We start from the raw sequence: 18,508 nt of genomic DNA on the forward strand, positions 1-18,508 counted from the left end.
TGGGATCTCTGGAGGAGCTGCAGCCTCCCAGGACAGAGCCCTTCAGCAGGCCGAATGCGGCAGGGTCAGGGCAGCGCCCCCGCGGGGACCAGTCGGCTGCTGACTTGTTGGTGAAGGTCGTCCTGCCTTTCACTACAAGCTGCTAACGGCTCGTGTGGCCTAAAAACATGTCAACGAGCATATTTCTGCATAAAATTCAGATTCCTGGCCTCCCCTGAAGAATGGGCAGAACTGCCCTCCTGCCCGGGATGGCTCCTGCCATGGCTCCCGCGGCCTGGGTTTGAGAGCCCTAAGGTATGCAGTGCACAGCAGGCGTGCCGGGGGGCCCTACAAAAGCACCCAGGAGCCCACCCGCCCTGCCAAACGACTGCTCTACAAGATGAGCTGCCGTTCCCTCAGGCAGGCAGAGCGACCTGCATCAACATTCACCAGCTCTGTCAGGTGGTAAACCACTTGGAGCCTTGGGCTTCTCATCTGTAAAACGGGGATGAGGATGGCGCCCCCCTCAGGCGCAACAGCCTAGACTAAGCACCTGGCAGCCTAAGTCTCGCCAGCCAGGCTCTATAGAAGCTGGCGATTCGTGGGTGCTCCGCCAGGATGCTTTTACTCCAGAGCTGCGGGTGTGTGGGTGGGGACAGCGGTCACGGGTGGGCACCAGGAGGGGCAGGTGGGGGTGCTGTGATCTGCAGGTGCAGGGAGTGCTCAGGAAGTCTACATGACAAATGCAGAGGGTCTCCCTCGGAGGAGTGGGTCCTTGAAGACACTGCTTCGGTTTCTCTTGGAGGGAAGGTGCTGTCAGGGGTCCAGACGGTGCCCTCGGGGCACGGGGGGCATGGCAGGAACAGCAAATGCAGAAGCCTAGGCAGCAGGAGCCTGGCAGGAAGAAGGTCCCCGTGGCTGGGCTTAGCGGGCCCAGGGAGGGGAGATGTATGGGCAGCAGGCCCCAATCCCTCTCCTTGGAGACGATGGAAAGCAGCCGATGGGAGGTGGGGCGCAGGAGGGGGGGGTCTCGTAAGCATTGAGAAAACTGCTGCTGGGGAAACAGGCTGAGGCAGCCTCAGGCAGAGGTCTTTCAAAAACCTACCAGGACACCCTCCTGTCTGGAATTCTTCACTGGTTCCCAAGACCCTGTTCGCGTCCCGACACATCTGAACTGGCGTGTTCACAGGAACCTTTAGGAAGCGGCCCTCACACACCCCGCCCACCTCGCTCCATGTCGCCTGTCCCCACCCTCAGCCCCCACCCAACACCTCCACACTTCAGCTCCCAGCGTTCTTCCTGGGTCCTGCGCACTGACCCTGCTGTCTCCTGGCTTCTCGGGCTGCTCCCCGGCCTGGAGCGCCCTGCCGTTTGGGTCTCTGCGCCTGTGCTCTCCCCTCCTGGACATGCCAGCTGAGGCTGCCAGGCGCTCCCAGCCACCCGTTCTGCTCCCTGCCCAACGCCTAGCTGCTGGGAGGACCTCAGGCTTTCCCTGTGCCTCCTCTACACCAATGTAAGTCCCAGAAGGCGGGGCCTCATCTGTGGTGCTCACAACTCTATCTCTAGAGCCTGACACCGTGCTCAGAGCTCACAGGAGGCCCCGCAAATATTTGTTGCAAGAATGAATAAATGTAGGGCGCAGACTTAGGGGAAGCAGGGAGGCCACCAGGGAGAACGGCGTGGAGGCTGACAAAGACCCTGAGCATGGAGAGAAGGCTGGCCGGCCTGTGGTCAGCTCCCTGGTCCCAAATCCCTGTGGGCAAGGAGTGAAGAGCAGAAGACCAGTAATAAGCACAGGAAGACAGGGGCTGGTCCTTCAGAGACCCCTCTGTCACACGGGGCTCGGGGGAGAGCAGCATCCCTGCAGGGGCCACCCCACTGGGTAGCACCAGCGCTCAGACAGCCGTGGGGTGTTTGGAGATTTTTGCTTGGGCTCCTGGGCTACAACCAACGTGGCATTAGAGGTGCTGGGGCGGAGGGAAGCCCGGCTCGTGGACCTGCCAGGCTCCGGGTGGCACGCTGCCACATGTGTGGCCCTCTGACCATGACACTTCTGTCAGGGATGGTTTAGAAGGAGTAACAAAGGGCATTGAGAGCTAGTCCTCTCTTTACAAAAGAACCTTCAGGGCTATTTTAATGAATTTTTTTTTCCCTCCAAAAAAGTTCCTTTTACTTGGAGCTTCAAGAAGATAAAGACGCCATCAAATTAAGAACAGCTGTCTTTACGGTAGGACGCTGTGAACAAGATGTCAAGCTACAGTTTCTGGGACAAATGCTCTGGCCCCGGCCGCTGCATGGTCATGACATTGCCTTCCTTGGTTCTTTCTGACAAGGCATCTCCTCACCACGGACCCTCCCCGCCCCACCCCAGCTGTCCCTCGGGGGAGCGGCCAGGTGGGCCGGGTTCTGCATGCCCAGACCCCCTCCTCCTCTGAGGGGCCGGCCGCTTCTGAAATAAAGAGCGGGTCCCTCCCATCGGGCCTGCGATCTGACGGCCTGTCGCTGGCCAGAGTCCTGGAGCACTGACCTCTCAGGAGCAGGCGCTCAGGCCCTCTAGCTGCGAGGTCCCCCATGCCCAGTTCTGATGAGCCTGGGCGCAGAGGGAAACGAGAGTCCCAGCAGCCCCGCAGTGGGATGGGAGCCACGGACCAGGTCTGGCCAGCGCGACGTGAGTGGGCGTGAAGCAGCCACGTCCAGGCACAGCCACAGCACGGACAGTGCTCAGAAACCCTCCCCTGCCCTCTCCTCCCTCCCCCAGCAGCGCGTGGAGGCCACGCGTGGAGATGGCAGAGCCGCTGGAAAGGAGGGGGTGCCTCCGGGCACCCAGTCTGTTCTGGGCTGCGCCATGAATGAGAAGGTGCCGCCACCACCGAGAGCCGGGGTTACAGGCAGGTGTGCTAGTTACGCGGATTCACGCGGCTCCCTCGGCGGCCCTGCGCCTGCCCTCGTGCAAGGCAGCGTGCCCTGAGTGAACGCACACTGCTCGAGACACGGCTGGCCCTGCAGGAGCCAGGAGTCTAGCAGGGGAAGGAGAAGAAAGCAGGTACGGGGTCAGAGTGATCTGCCACGGTGGACGCGGGTGTGGGAGGAACATGGGAAGGGCAGACACAGCCCGGGAGGCGGCGCTTTGAAGGTGAGACCTGCAGAATCGGAGGAGGGCAAGACGGGGCAGGAAACACGCAACCATAAACTCAACGTGGACTAAAGGCTTAGATGCAAGACACGCAACCATAAAGTCCTAGAAGAAACCACAGGCAGTAAAATCTCAGACATTTCTCGTAGCAATATTTTTCCTGATGTATCTCCATGGGCAAGGGAAACAAAATAAAAAATAAAAAACTGGGACTACATTCAACCAAAAAGTTTTTGCACAGCAAAGGAAACTATCAACGCAATGAGCAGACAACCCACTGCATGGAGCTCAGAGGGTTGCAAAAGAAAGACACACGGGTCAGCACAGAGCAGGGAGATGAAGCCATGGACACACGTGGCAAAGGCAGGCCGGGCCCCCTGCACGGGCACGCGGGTGCCTTCCCGGAGGATGTTGTGATGCCACAGTCACCACAAAAGCACGGCATTTACCGACAGGTCCTGTGCCAGGCGACGGGTGAGCATACCCGCATTCCCATGGAATTCTCAGAAGCCCACTCGGATAGGCACCTGTTAGCATTCCTGGGTCAGAGAGAGGGAGCTGAGACTCAGGCCCAAATACACAAACACTGATGGTGGGGACAGGAGCCAACCCTGCTCGAGACAGAGGGAGAGAAAGGGGTCAGGGAACAGCCTGGATGGGACACAGCTGGAGGGAAGGAGGATTCGGGATCAGAGGGATAGGGGGTAGGGGGTGTTGAGGGCAGCCCTGGGGGTCGCGCCAAGAATCTGGACTCTGCCTTGGGGTGACAGGCATCTCAGCAGAGACTGAGAAGGAGATCTGGTACTGCAGCTTTAACGCGCTGTCTTGTTCCTGGGGCACTGAGATCGCCCCTCTCTGCGTGCTGGTCAGCGGGGAGGTGTGGGGGCAGCCCACCTGACCGCAGGCCCCGCGTAGCCTGGGATGTGGGGAATGAGCCGTGTCCCAGCGCAAGGGCCGCACACCCGTGCGCTCACTTCATTACAAGTGATGCCGGCGCTCCATCCGTGTGGCAGAAACCCAAGCCCTGCGGACAGACAGTGGGGTGACAGCCAGAAGGGAGGTGGGTGGGGAGGCAGAAGGGTGAAGGGGGGACGTGTGATGGCAGGAGACTCGACTCTGGGTGGTGAACACACAACACAGCGGACAGACGATGTGTTACAGAACTGTACGGTGAACAGTCGGCGTGATGGACCCTTCTAGCGGGTTCCCAAACATCACTGAGCCCTTTCACAACCTTTTTTTTTCAATCCTCACCTGAGGAAATTTTTCCATTTTTGTTCAGATAGAATGGGAGGGAGGGAGAGAGAGAGGAAGAGACAGAGAAACATTGATGTGAGACAGACACATCGACTGGTTGCCTCCTGCACGACCCCGACCAGGGCCGAGATGAACTGCAACCGAGGTACGTGCCCTTGACCAGAATCAAACCCACAACTCACTGGTCCGAGGGCTGACGCTCTAACCGCTGAGCCACACTGGCCAGGGTCCTTTCATAAGTTTTTGATGAGATGTTTTTGGCAAAGCTGCACAGAGTATCTTTGCTTGGTTAACTGGAGGAAATAATGAAACTGTGAACTTAGAGAAGGAAACGTCTACCTTCACGGTGAGGCTGGGCTCCAGGTGGTCGTGGGGGCCTGGCTGGTTTAAACAGGTGGTATGACAGGCTTTCCCTAGGCGCCCGGCTGGAGCTCAGGTGGGGCTGACACGGCGGAAGGGAGGAAGGAGGCTTGTGCAGAGCCGTGTGGGAGAGGGGCGAGGACGGCGGGCGTGTCTCTCAGGAGCCCTGGGTGAGAAGCCTCCGCACACCCACTAATTTAGAGGTCAGGGTTACTGTCCTTCCTGAAGGGACAGGGAAGGAAATCCCCTTAATTACTTTACCCCAGCAACTCAGCTCCGCCCCCATTTACCAAACACGGTTTGGCAATCCACGGGCAAGACAAAGGGAAGAAACAGGCCCAGTCCTACGGAGGTCACAGTCTCCCTCTCCGCACACCTGAGTCCATGGGACATGCTCACCCATCATCTAAGCCAGTGGTTCCCAGCCTGCCTGATGCCGCGACCTTTAATACAGTCCTCATGGTGTGGTGACCCCCAACCATAACATTATTTTTGTTGCTACTTCATAACTGTAATTTTGCTACTGTGACCCCTGTGAAAGGGTCGTTTGACCCCCAGGTTGAGAACCGCTGAGTTAAGCGAACATTTGTTTGACGCCTACTGTGTGCCAGGCCCTGAGAGCTGTCCCCTGACACCCCCTCACACAGGTGTGCTCGGTCAGGCACCATCGCAGAGGATCCCGCCCACCGTCCACGTTCCCCTGGCCGCCGCCTGGTACCAGGGCCCATGATGAGAAGGCGTGAGGGCAGGTGAGCACGCCCGCTGCCCTCGCAGAGATCAGGGTCTAGAACGCCCTCACTGTTTCCAACAGGAAGTGGACGTGCCAGGCACTGTGCGGGGGCTCACGAGGTTAGATAAGGAGTCAGTGCCAGCTCACAGGCCAGGGGTGGCAGAGCACACGAGCCTGGAGGGTGGAGGGTGGTGGTCCCTCTTTCAGGGCCAGAGTGGAAGTGGCAGGCACTCGGGCCTTGGTCTGGGGGTGGGTGGGCTTTAACAGAAGCTGACCAGAGGTGAGTCAGGAGCAGTGAGGGGACCCCGGGAGGGAGGGGGTCCTCTCAGTGATGGCGTGGGTGCACTGAACCAGGGAGATTAGCCAGGCCTTGGGAAGTGAGTTCAGAGGGTGTGGAAGAGATACCATGCACACACGCTGGGAGTTCAGGAGGTCTAGGGGTCAAGACCAGGGAGGGAAAAGACACCACGCAACAAGGGAGCGGTCTGTGTACTTCACAAGAATTCATGTGTCTACCCTTGTGGCCCTTTGCGAGGCTTGAATTATCCCCATTTCACAGCTGGGGAGACCGAGGCAGAATCAGCTTGCCCAGGTGACTGACTGTTAAGTGGCGGAGCCAGGACCTGGAGGGCAGTCAGGTTCCAAGGTCATGCTGTCACCTGCCACGCATGCTGCCTCCAGCACGTCCTGCTTCTGCGTCTCGTGGGATGAGCGAGGGCAGCCACGTGAAGAGTGAGGTGGACCCCAGCCTGACCCCACAGAAACATCCCCTGGCCTTCCCGGGACTAGCTCTGCTCATACTCACTGCTGCAGAGAGACCTTCGTGGCTCCCCGTGCTCTCAGGATCAACGTCGGGTCCCTTCACAGGGCACCAAAAGCCCGTGAGCACTCAGCTCCCACTGGCCTCTCCCGCCTCATCCTCCCGCCTGCACAGAGCTCCCCCCGCCCCCCCGGGCACTTCCAGTCCCGGAGACACGTTCCTATCCCCCAGTCAACCTTCAGTGTCCGGAGCAAGTGCTTCCCTACCCCGGGGAAGCTGGCGCTCTGTCTGCCCAGGTCTGAGTGCACTGGCCGCCTTCACCGGTTCACACCTCACTCTCCCGGGCACAAGTTCCCCAGGACAGACCATGGTTTTGCCTGCTGCATCCTTCTGCAGGTGAGGCCTCAGAAAGAACACACCTGCTCAGAAGGGCTCCTGGTGGCTAACTGGGCTCAAATATTTTCAAAACAGAGCCTAGAAGCCGTTTCTACACAGGGGCCTCCACACACACTGCACTCGGGGAGCCCCCATCTGGAGGACCTGGAGTCCTGTTTCCACCAGCAGGGCTGGGCCCTTCCCCAACCAATCAGAGACGTGCAGCTCTGACCAACCAGAGTGGCTCTCTTCTGACCAATCAGGAAAGTGCCTTTTGGACCAATCAAACTGCGAGGATTTGGAGCCCTCATTTGTCCGAGGACAGCAATCAGGGGACTTGTGTTTCTATAAGCCAGGTGCCCTCTGATTCTGAGATCCACCTCCCCTGCCTCTCCCGGACCCAGTGACGTCTCAGCAGACCAGAGCGCGCAGGTCAGAGCCGACTGGCACGGCTGAGCAGGGCAGACCACGCAGGGCAGACCACGCAGAGCACACCACGCAGGGCACAGCAGAGCTGTCTCCCAGCAGAGGGCCGGGCCCCAGGGCTGCCTCACAGCCGTGGCGTTTTCAACTGAGTTGTTCTGCACTGAATGAAGTTTCCTTCTTCACCACACCCCAAACTGGGGATTCCTGTCGGCACTGAATTGGCACCAGTGACCATTGGTGGAGCAGTAACCAGCTCAGGGCCAGGTTCAGGGCAGACACCTCTAAGTGATGGCAGCAGCACTGAGCGCTTACAAGGGGTACACCATTTCCTGCCTCTCCCAGCCCGTCTAGAACCAAACCCCAGGTCCTCGCTGTGGCCCCATGGCCACCGTGCTCTGGCTCTCCCCTCCTTTCACCCCCACATCCTTCCCCTCTGCTCCCCGTTCACTGTCGGTGAGCCGCCCACGCCCAGCACACCATGCCTCTGGGCCTGCGCATCGTCCTGAACACCTCCCCGTGGAGCTGCGTGAGCACAGACCCTCACTTTCTCCTCATCTCTGCTCAAATGTCCCTTCTGTCCAAACACAACCTCCTGCCCACTCTGTCATCACGCCTTCACCGTCCTTCTGTGCAGTGACGACGACGTCTATCTCTGATGCCTGGTGACCGGACCTGGCACCGCGCAGGTGCTTGAAAAGTACTTACTGACTGAACAAACTCCCTGAGGGACATTTTCTCTGCACATGTCACCCCTCGAAGGTCCACACGGCTACTCTCTCGTTCGACGGTGAGGGAGACCGAGGCACAGAGAAGTGAAGGAATTTGCCCAAGCTCACATAGTCTAGAAGTTGAACCCTGGCCCCTCGCCTCTCTCTAGAGCCCACAGCTGAACCCTTTTTGCTGGGGTTTTAAATTCCTGCAGTGAAGCTGCGGAAGTCCTTGTTAAAATGCAAATATGCTCCCTGGAAAAGTGGCACACTATGAAGCCCCCGCGCAGCAGCCAGTGCGGACAGGCAACCCTGGGCTACCTGGAGAGTGGGTTCTCGGGGCCCTGCTGGGGAAGTGGGGGAGGGGTGCTGCCAGAGGCCAGCTTTATCCGTTCTGGGAGACATGCGGCTCCAACATCATCGGGGTTTGGGTTTCCTTTTGAGTAAGGTCTACCTTTTCTCCTACCTTCATTCTTTATGGGTTTGTTCTGCAGACCTGGTTGGTTCTCAGGGGAGACTCCTCCCACCCACCCTGTGCTCCCAGGGCATGGAGCTGGCATGAGCTCTAGAGGGAGGGGTGTGGCAAACCCTACCAGCTAATTGGCATGGAAAACTGATATCTAGGCATCTCTGGTCAAGAGCTAAAAACAGGGGCCAACTCCTTCATTTTTAAGCACAGAATAAAAACGTACCCCGGCCTTCTTTCTTGCTCAGTAATCTACAGCAAACGGTAGTTTGGGAGGTTGCGGGGGTCACAGGCTGGGAAATGGGGGACCTGGGTCCTGGGCTCACCCTGCATGTCCCTGGGAATGCCAGGTCCCCTCTGAGCCTCAGTTTCCCACTGTAAAGGGAGGGGGCAGGCCAGACCCCGCAGGCTCTTTGATCCAGTTCAGCTGTCCTCTGCTTCCCTTCCACGGTTCAGGAGAACTCCCCCAGTGCCCACACCTCACACTGCTCGCACCGGGAGCTCCCCTCAGCACGGCAACGTGATGGAAACGGGCGCGAGTCGGGGGCAATGCTCCGCGGCCTAGCACCGCAAGCAACGCGGCCAAGGGCTAGAGAACTCTGACACTGTGCCTTCCGATGACCCGCGTTCTGTCGTGGGAAGTCCCCTGGAGGGGAGGAGCCCAAGCTCCTGGGTCGGCCACTCGTTCGGCTGCAGTCTGCGGTGCTGCTTTACTACGTCAGCCCAGGCCACCTCCATTCTCCCCCGAGCTCCTTCTGTAACTTGAAGGTACTTGCTAGTTTCCTTGATTTCTGTCCGGTCCCCAGCCCCTCCCCTACTGTTATGTCAACAACCCTGCTGTTGGCTTGTGAATGGGAACAAATATAAGGCGGAGGGAGAGGAGTAAGGAAATGAACCAGAATCACAACAGTGGCCCAAGATGCGGAGCTGGGGGGAAACCCCGCGCCTGCTGTCACTGTGGGCACCCTCGTCGTCGTCACAGCCACCTTCACAGACAGGGGAGCCACCTTCACACACAGGGGAGCCACCTTCACACACAGGGGAGCCGGAGCTCAGAGATGACACTCACCACGTCAGCAAGGAGCAAGACATGGCGCTGGAATCTGAACCCAGTCGTCCAACACCAGAGCCCTTGCTCCTAACCCCCTGGCAATATTTTCAATATTTACTTAAAGGAGAAAGAAGATCAACAATTCTTAAAGGCAGTGGGCCGGGCACACTCACAGCCGGGAGCTGACAGAGCCCACCCAGCACAGCATCCTGGCTGACTCAACCCCACGCGCAGGGTGGGCAGGGGAGGTGGCGGCAGACCTACCAGGCCAGTTACCTTTACCTTGCCCAAGCCCGAACAGAAGTAGAAGGGCCGGAATTCAAACTCTGGACTTTTTTACCTAAATCTACTGTATCTTTGCACAAAATTGCTAAATTGTCCTAGGTAGAACAAATTGTGTGTGGTGATGTCAAAGAAACCGCGAACCCCACCTTTCTAATGGGGAAGAGAAAGTCCCTAGGAACTGAAAACATCCTCACAGTAGAGGCATCAAGAACAGCAGCGGGCCCTGGCCGGTGGCTCAGGGTTAGAGCGTGGGCCCGAAGACCAATGAGTCGTGGGTTCCAGTCTGCTCAAGGGCACGTACCTCAGTTGCGATTCGTCCCGGCCCTGGTTGGGTCATGTGACATGGAGGCAACCAGTCCATGTGGCTCTGTCATAAAGGTGTTTCTCTCTCTCCCTCCCTCCCACTCTATCTAATGATAAATAGAAAAATATCTTCAAGTGAGGAATTAAAAAAAGAACGGCAACAGGAAAGTAATAATAATAGTAATAACACTTTTACTACGGGACACTCTGTTTGAAGTGTTTGCACCTATTACCTGGTTCATCCTTAAAAGGACTTTCCAAGGCAGGTTCTGTTGTCATCCCATCCCAGATGAGGAGCCGGAGGGGCAGGAGGACTGCCCAGCTCACGGAGCGGACACGTCAGAGAACTGGCGTAGCACAGGTCCTCTGCCCCAGCAACAGCGCAGCCGGAGGGAGGGGCTGCCGAAGACCCGCCCTCAGCCTTACTGCAGGGCACCCATGGGGACTTACGCCCTGCTGGCAGCTAGAAGACAGAGGGCTGACCCAGAGTCCTCTCCACACTCCCTTCACGAAAAAGGCCACAGGGCTCAGCCCGCGCTGAATTCAAACACACTCTTCTTGTAGGTCAGACACCCTCCTGCTCCTGCCCAAACTGTCCCAAGCAATCCCCACTGCTTACAAGACCTCATCTCCAATGGGGGAGCTAGAGCAGACCCCCAGGGCTGAGCGGCTCGGGGGTACACCCATGACGGAGCATGGAAACCGCACGGTAGTGTTCCCAGGGCACCAGGACGGCGCTAAATGTCAGAAACGCAATCCCGAGCCCTCTGCAGGGAAGGGAGATCCATCCACACCCTACCTGTGAACAGGGAAGAAAGGAAGTCTCTGTTTTAGAAAAGGAACAGAGGATCCACAAGGGATGCGAGGTTCATTTACATTCTCCCCACATTCTTCTCCTGGCAACGATGCCGATGATAACACCACCACCCTTCACTTCAAGCTTACTGTGTGCCAAGCACTGAGTGAAATGTTGACTTGCATTAAATTGCTGACAGACCCCTGCAATAGCTGTAGCATTACACCCTAATATCCCCATTTTGAAGATGAAGAGACTGAGACTCCAAGAGATTAAGTGCCCCAGCTAGTGAGGAGCAGAGCTGGGATGTCAGCCGTGTCCTGGAGCTCAGTTCATAACCACGACGATGTCCTAACTCTTAGGATCAATGGAGTCACAACCACAGGAGCCCTGCAGCTTTGCTAAAAACAGAAATAAAAACAAATGAGTCCTGCAGGTCATCTAGAGTGAACACAGTACCATAATTCTGAAAACCTCGTCTTGGCACAGCAATAAGTATTTATGGCTGGATGAATTCTGTCTTTATATCAACAGCACCCCATCTGTGGGGTGTGGATTATGTGCACAGGCTTCCTGGCAGCTCATTTATTAAATGGGTTGGACACAGTGGCCTGTCCCCCGCAGGCGCGAGTCGGTCTGCAGCGTCTCCTCTGCCCTCCACAGGGCCCGGCACAGGCTGGGCCCTCGGCAGGACACAACGAATGATTTCAAGGCAGGAGAGCAGCAGGCTCAGCCGCAGCTAACGCCTGTGTTTCTCCGTGACTGACTTTGTAGCCACGGGAAACTGCAGGCTGGACATCTGGGCCAAGGGGAAAGGCTGGTTCATGCACTCATGGGAAGAACTCAGATAGGAAAAGCGGTCATGCCCATGTGCACAAATGTCTCTGCCAGGAGCTGAGACCGGTGCTGGGAGGGCTTGGGAGACAGGGCAGCGGAGGGGCCGGTGTGGGCAGGGCGAGCTGGAAAGGGGCAGCCACCACTTTCATCCTGGAAATGCTGCCCAATCTCCTCGATTACGTGACAGCTCAGATTCTAAAACACTGGAAAATGATTGCAAAACATTTAAAGACCAGGTGGATCACACAAAACACAGAGTGTGGGCCACACAGAGCCACCAACTTGAGGTGTCTTATCTCATGCTCCTTCACTTAAGGACTTCGCACAAATCTGCCGAGCCAGGCTTGGGGCTGGGATTGTTAGGAAAGCAGTGTGCTGTGTCCCTCAGAGTCACTCGGGGCGGCTCAGCTCCACTCCTGCTGATCGGAGTTGCTCCTTCTGGACCCCAGGCCCGTCTGAGTGATGCAGGTGTTAAGAGCTCCCATTTCAGAGGATTATGTTGCGAGCAGATGAAATCATGCTTTTAAACAAAAACCGGGACTGTTCCCAGCACACAGTAAACACTCAACACAAACACACGGTGAATTTCCTTTTTAGAAGCAAGCACGACTCAGGTTCCTCTGCCTTCAAAACTACTTTTTTTTTTTTTTTTTTTAGCAATCGATTTGGTTAAAATAAATACAGTTGACTACATGACCCAGCAATCCTATCCCGCGTACCCCAGAGGAATGCTCGGATTGGCCCCCGAGGGGCACACTCGGGAGGCTGCGGGCTGCACTGTTCTGGACTGGCGAGGGGTCAGCGGCCCTTGGGACAGGACAGTGAAGTGTGGTGGCCACACACCTGCACACATAACGGACAATTACAGACGCACAGGACAGGCATACGCAGCCAACGTGTGGAGCTTATCAGGATGCCGAGAGAAAAGACAGACGACCAAATACTACAGCACAGGGCTGCCTAAGTAAATTTAAAATACGACAATGCAACATATTCTCGAAGGGAACATACAGACAACGATGAGCCCGACCACTGGAACAGCTGCTGTGGTGGGGAGAACAGGGGGCCGAGAGGACAGAGTGGCTGACGAGGTCAGTGTGTCGGGAGCTGAGGACTAAGTAGCATCCCCTCGTGTTTCTGTACCGGAGGCCCAATGAGGAAAACGAAAGGGAGAGAGGTGGTACTTTCTTGCCTGTACCTGTTTACTGCCAGGACCTCCCTCCATCAGACCCAAAGACCCACGAGGGATCCCGGGTTCAGACGTGTTCTGCCCTAACAAAGCTCCAAGGCCAGGGACGGAGACTGAGCTGCACCCCTGCCACCGGACCTGCAGAGTGCTCTCCTGTACTTTAGGTCCCAGCCCCCTGGGGGCGCCCCGGGCCCCACTGCCCTGCAGTGCAAGCGTCTGGCTGGGCTGGGCTGACAGATGGCGCGCGGGCGGCCGTCCCCTCACTGTCGACAGGCGAGCGCCCTCATGGTGCCTTGATCACTTCACAGTCTACTGACGATGTGATGGTCTCGCGGGGTCTGGTTCAGGGATTCTCAGGGGCGTCAGCAGCGGCTGCGGCGGCACTAGATGGCACCGTCTTGAACTGTCAGTGGTAGCCTGTGCGGTCAGTAGATATTCTGTACCGCTGATGCCACAGGCTGAAATGGCTGGACGGGCAGCGGAGGGCAGAATCGAGGCAGTGTTCACACCACCGTTGGTGTTGAGCGCCAGGAACTGAGTGGAGCGCCTGGGGACCGTGCTTCTGGTCCTAATGACACTCCACTGATGGAGCTCGAAGGAGAGCACTGTGACCAGATGTCACAGCTGAGCAGGGCAGAGCCGGGAGAGATCAGGCTCCGGAGCCCACCTTCCATCTCCCTGCCGAGCCCCCGGCCCAGGGAGGCCCGGGGAGGCTGGACAAGGCTGAGAGGAACGAGCAGGCTTCGAGGCGGAGAAAGGTGGTGGCGAAGCCTTGGCACCCTCCCTAGGGCAAGGGCACAGGTGCACACAGGGCAGTGCGCGAGCTCCTGCTCGTTCAGGCCCGGGAGAGGCGCAGCGATGGACGCGGCGAGGACGGTCCAGCAGAATGTGACGGGGAGCAGGAGCCCACTGCCAGCTCCTCCCGCTTTTCCAGGGAAGCTGCAAATCTGATCGTCAGGTGACGTCTCTCAACTCTCAAATCAGTTGGCAGCTCATTTAAATGCTTAAATATCACGGTGCAGCCCAACTAAATCCACAGACCACCCGGAAGCAGCAGAAACATGGATAGGTCATCAGAACACTGACCTCTGCGAGACTGGCCCCGCCCTGCCATGGGAGCTCCCGTGCTGTGCCTGAGAGGGGGCGGGCTCCGTGCTGCCGCTACAGGCACCTCCTGCGGAAACAGTCCAGACAGTGGAAGGGGTGCAGCCTGCTCCCCCGCCAGAGCAGGGTGGGACGGCACCATGGTGCCCCTTCCCGGGACTGCTGCCCTAGGCTGTCACTGCTGCAGTTGGAACACCCAGCACACGCACCTGAGCCTAAACATTCAGAACACAGCATGTTCCTTAACCCTCAAAAACATGCTTCTCCAGGAAGGGGTGGTAGGTCCAATGGACAGGTAAGGGCACTGAGACTCAGAGAGAGGAATGAACTCGTCCATGGTCACACGGGAAAGGTCACAGCTAGAATTTGAACCCAGGTCCATCCAACTTCCAGGCCCAGCTACCCTTCTGTCCCTCACTGCCCCTTTGTTTATACAGGGGAAATTTACAAACGTCATTCAATTCAAAAACCGTAACTGAGCGTCTGCCATGCTGGGGACTGGTGGGATGGGAGAGGTGGGGGACGGGAGCCCCACCTTTTAGGTCACCTCAGTCCAGCACAAGCCTGAACCGGTGTCATCTGCGGTCCTTCTAACACCAAATGTGGATTTCTTTTCCCCAACAACCTCCAATTCTCCAACTTCTCAGACACCAGCTTGGTGCTTCGACCGACTGGCTATAAATCAGAGGTTCCCATGAGCCCCTCCTTGGGCTCAGTCATTTGCTGGAACAGCTCACAGAACTCGGGGGAACAGCTACTTTGCAAGATGAACAGTGCTTCAAACTGTTCGTTACCACGTGACCCGGCAATTCCACTCCTAGGTAGAATGAAATGAAACAAAAAGGAAACGAAAACATATGTTCACACAAAGACTTGCACGCAAATGTCCACAGAAAACACATTAACAGCCAAAAAAGTGAGAACAACCCAAATGTCTATCAGCTGATGCATGGATACACCGTGTGGCATGTCCACAAAAGGAACAGTACTTGGCACGGAAAAGGAATGAAGTGCTGATACAGGCTACAACACAGCCTAAAAACACTGTCGTTCTGTGAAGTCACGAAAGATTACATAGTATATGTTCCCATTTAAATGAAATTTCCAGAATAGGCAAATCTATAGAAACAGAAAGTAAAGCCGTTTAAAAAAAGAGAAAAGAATGGGTACTTAACCCGGGCAGATCTGATCCCAAGATTTCTGCGGAAACTACTGGGAAATGCAGCTTCGTCTCCTGGGTGCTTTCAGGGTAGGGCTGCCAGAGGCCGTCTTGGAGAAGGCCTGTCTGAAAACGAGGCCAGCACAGAGGGATGCGGAGGAGAGAGGGAGGGTGGCACAGAGCGAGAGATTCTGATGGGGTCTGATGGGGAGCCGGGCCAGCTCTGCCTGAAGCTGCCTTCCGGTCGGTCCTGTAAGTAAAGTCCTCTCATGCCTCTGCAATGTGGGAGGGGCTTTCTGAAATTCCTCCCTGAAATGTGGATTCTCCTCTGGCACCCTCCTGGCATCCCCTAGTTATTGTGACTGTTCAGGTCACAGACCCAGGCCCTTCATTGGGCTTCCCACCCTGGAGCCCCATTGCCCCCCCCCTCCCAACTCTCCCAATGCACGGGCTTACCTGAAAACCCCTCCCCCACGGGCGGCAGCCTCCATCAACCTCACCCTGACCGCACCTGCTCTATAACTCAGCTGCCTAAATATGAACATGAGCTGTATTCTTTCCAGTGAATTTCCCCACCCTATTAATTATTTATCCACCACCTGCTTCACACACAAAAGGAACTCGAGGAAGGGCTAGGGCGGAGTCTGGAAAGAGAAAGGCAGCTGAAAAGTGTGGTGGTGGGAGCAGCCCCCAGCCAGGGCAGGGAGCCTTGGGGTGTGGGGGGGACCCTGGGATGTGAAGGAGGGCGCTGAACGCTCTCTGTGGCCTTGGTGAAGCTGACCATCCATCATCCCCTTATCAGAATTGCGTTTTTAAATTCATGAAACACAGGATTAGAAAGAAAAACACTTATATTTAAGCAGTTACCAAAACTTGATAAAGCGACGCCAGTGTCCCTCTGCTGAGGTTTAAGTGACAAGATCCAGTGTGGGGATGAGGTTGAGGATATCTGCAGCCATCCCCAGCAGCTGTCATGTAAATGAAAGTGCACAGACTGATTTCCACGCAGGACAAGTCACTGATCCACGACTACTGTTATGGGCTGTGGCCTAAATTCATGTTTCAGCTAGATATTAGTGAAAAGTATAATTCTTTTTCACTTTGGTCACTTGGATTTTATCCCCAGACCCTAAGGTAAGAACGCCTGGGCTAGACAGGCCGAGCTCTGCGTGGGCCACTCTGAGTCAGTCTCCCCACCTGTCAAACAGAGCTGGGAGCGAGGCCCGCCCCCTGTGCAAAGGGGACGGGAGTGGGGAGGGAGGGGGCGGCACTAAGACCCAGGAAAGGGCCTTGTGATCCCCAGAGCAGCTCCGGGCGCTCCCTGTGGGCCAGGCCACATGCTAAGCCTGGCCACTGCATTTCCTCACCTACTCCGGGCAGCAGCTCGAGGGAGAGGCCAGTGTCCTTACACTTGAGGACAGCGAGGCACAGAGAAGTGACATGCCAGCGCGCACTGGGGTGAGGCTTCAAGCCCAAGCACACCGACCGGAACCCAGGCCCCTCCCCATCTCACTCCCACCTCTCCAGAGTCCCAGGGAGAGCAAGTGCCCAGAGCAGGTGAAGAAGGCCGAGTCAGACTTGATTTTGAGCGGAGGCCTTGGCTCCAGACCTTGTGTATCTGTATGGAACACGTGTCTGCCTGGGTCAGAGGCAGTTCTAAGCCTGGAGCTAAAGCAGACCCTACGTTTTCACCAAGAACTAGAATGTTTCCATTCCAAAGAGACCGGAAGGCCTGTGAGCCAGGAAGACGGGGAGAGAGGGCCCGACCCACTGTCCAGCGTGGCGCCGCCCGCAGGCCTGCATCTGATCTGCCGCCACTGCCTCTGCCTGGAACATGCTCTCCGGGTGGTTTCCGGCCACCACCAGCCTCCATGTCTCAGTTTAAGTGGCCCTGCCCGGACCCTTTAAGCCAGGTCCTCTCCATGACAGCTCCCTGCACCGCTCCTACGTAAAAACGGCACCACTCGGAAATATCTTTATTTAAGGCAGTGGTTCTCAACCTGTGGGTCACGACCCCTTTGGGGGTCAAACGACCTTTTCACAGGGGTTGTCTAAGACATAACAGTAGCAAAATTACAGGAATGAAGTAGCAACGGAAATAATTTAATGGTTGGGGGTCACCACACCATGAGGAACTGTATTAAAGGGTTGCGGCATCAGGAAGGTTGAGAACCCCTGAAGGGCTTATCTGCTTAACGTCTGTCCCTGCTAAACCAAAAGTTCTGGGAGGGCAGGCGCACACCTGTCTCCATCACCATCTTAAACAAGATGCTGCATCACTGTGGAGGCAGAGGAGGAGAGAGCCGCGGGCCTGGGCCCGTCTGCTTCTGCGGACCCGCCTGTTCAGGCCGGGAGGGCGAGACCGGGCACAGGCACAGCCTGCTTCACCACCTTAACACACACCGGCTCTGCCCACCAACACGCGTGGCCAGAACTGACCATCTGATGACCTCAGCAGCAATAGTCCCCCTGGAAGGGGAACAGACTGAGCAGGACAGGAAGGAGATGGGGGAAGAGCCTTGTTTGAAGGGTTGAGTCAGATATGAACATAAAAACAACACGGAACAAGGCTTTTCAAACTTTCATGTGTAGGCAACCCCCCTGGGAAACCTGTTAAACATGCAAATTCTGATTCAGCAGGACTAGGGTAGGGCCTGAGATTCAGCATTTTTCTTTTTTTTAATCCTCACCAGAGGATATTTTTCCATTTTTTGTTCAGATACAGTGGGAGGGAGAGAGAAGAAGAGAGAGAAACATAGATGTGAAAGGGACACATTGAGTGGCTGCCTCCCGCACAACCCAACCAGGGCCGGGGACGAACTGCAACCGAGGTACGTGCCCTTAGCGGGAACCGAACCCGGGTCTCTCTGGATCACAGGCCGACGCTCTAACCACTGAGCAAAACCGGCCAGGGCAAGCATTTCTATATAAGCTTTTAGGTGAGGCTGAAGCCACCAGTCTACAAACCACATTTTAAGTGGCAAGATCTGTAGAAAGAATACACAAGAGACAGAAGTTTAAAATCATTCTTTGAGGTCCTATTTAATCTCATTCATCTCAAACCAGATTTTGGCTGGAAATCCCAGTAGCAACTCGAGGAAACATGCACCACTGTGTTCTTTGCTCCTCTGGAGACTAGCACAAGGCTGAGGGCACACGAGCCTGCTGAGGTCATGTAAGAGCTCCAGTCCTGGCTCTCTGAACCCTCCACCCTGTAGCCTCAGGCAACTTATTTCTTCCCCCTGGGCCTTGGTCAGACCAGCTGTGCCAACATTATCCAAAAATTTTTCAAAAATATATATTCTAAGGCTTCACCCCTAGAGATTCTAATTCACTAGGTCTGTGCTATGGTCTGAGCACCCGCATGTTTAAACACAATGCTTCAGATACACATTCAGAGTGGGAGGAACTGTCCGTGGTGCTGACCAGTGCTGTGCAATATGTCCTGAATATAGATTTAGGGGATGCCTGGGGGGCAGTCAATGACCACTTCGTTTGAGACTCTGGAAAAGACACAGCCTTGCTTGGGTACTGGCACTATCGGCACACCCACCAATCACCTACAGCATGGCTACAAAGCCTAATCTATTG

The 18,508-nt window shown here is 56.3% G+C and overlaps 1 protein-coding gene across 7 annotated transcripts in view; it reads right to left on the minus strand.

The window, feature by feature from the left end:
- SNX29 (sorting nexin 29) overlaps positions 1-18,508 on the minus strand; it is a 526,970-nt gene that overhangs the window by 51,300 nt on the left and 457,162 nt on the right. Inside the window, exon 21 of one of the 7 annotated variants that reach the window (XM_036280941.1) lies at positions 14,534-14,575. The exons of the other annotated variants lie outside the window; for them this stretch is intronic. Within the exon in view, the coding sequence (XP_036136834.1) occupies positions 14,549-14,575 (27 nt within the window). The 3' untranslated portion in view covers positions 14,534-14,548. Of the gene's footprint in view, positions 1-14,533; positions 14,576-18,508 lie in introns of those variants that run through there. 7 annotated transcript variants of the gene reach the window in all.

Source organism: Molossus molossus, unplaced genomic scaffold, assembly GCF_014108415.1.
Source record: "Molossus molossus isolate mMolMol1 unplaced genomic scaffold, mMolMol1.p scaffold_m16_p_3, whole genome shotgun sequence".
NCBI lineage: Eukaryota > Metazoa > Chordata > Mammalia > Chiroptera > Molossidae > Molossus > Molossus molossus.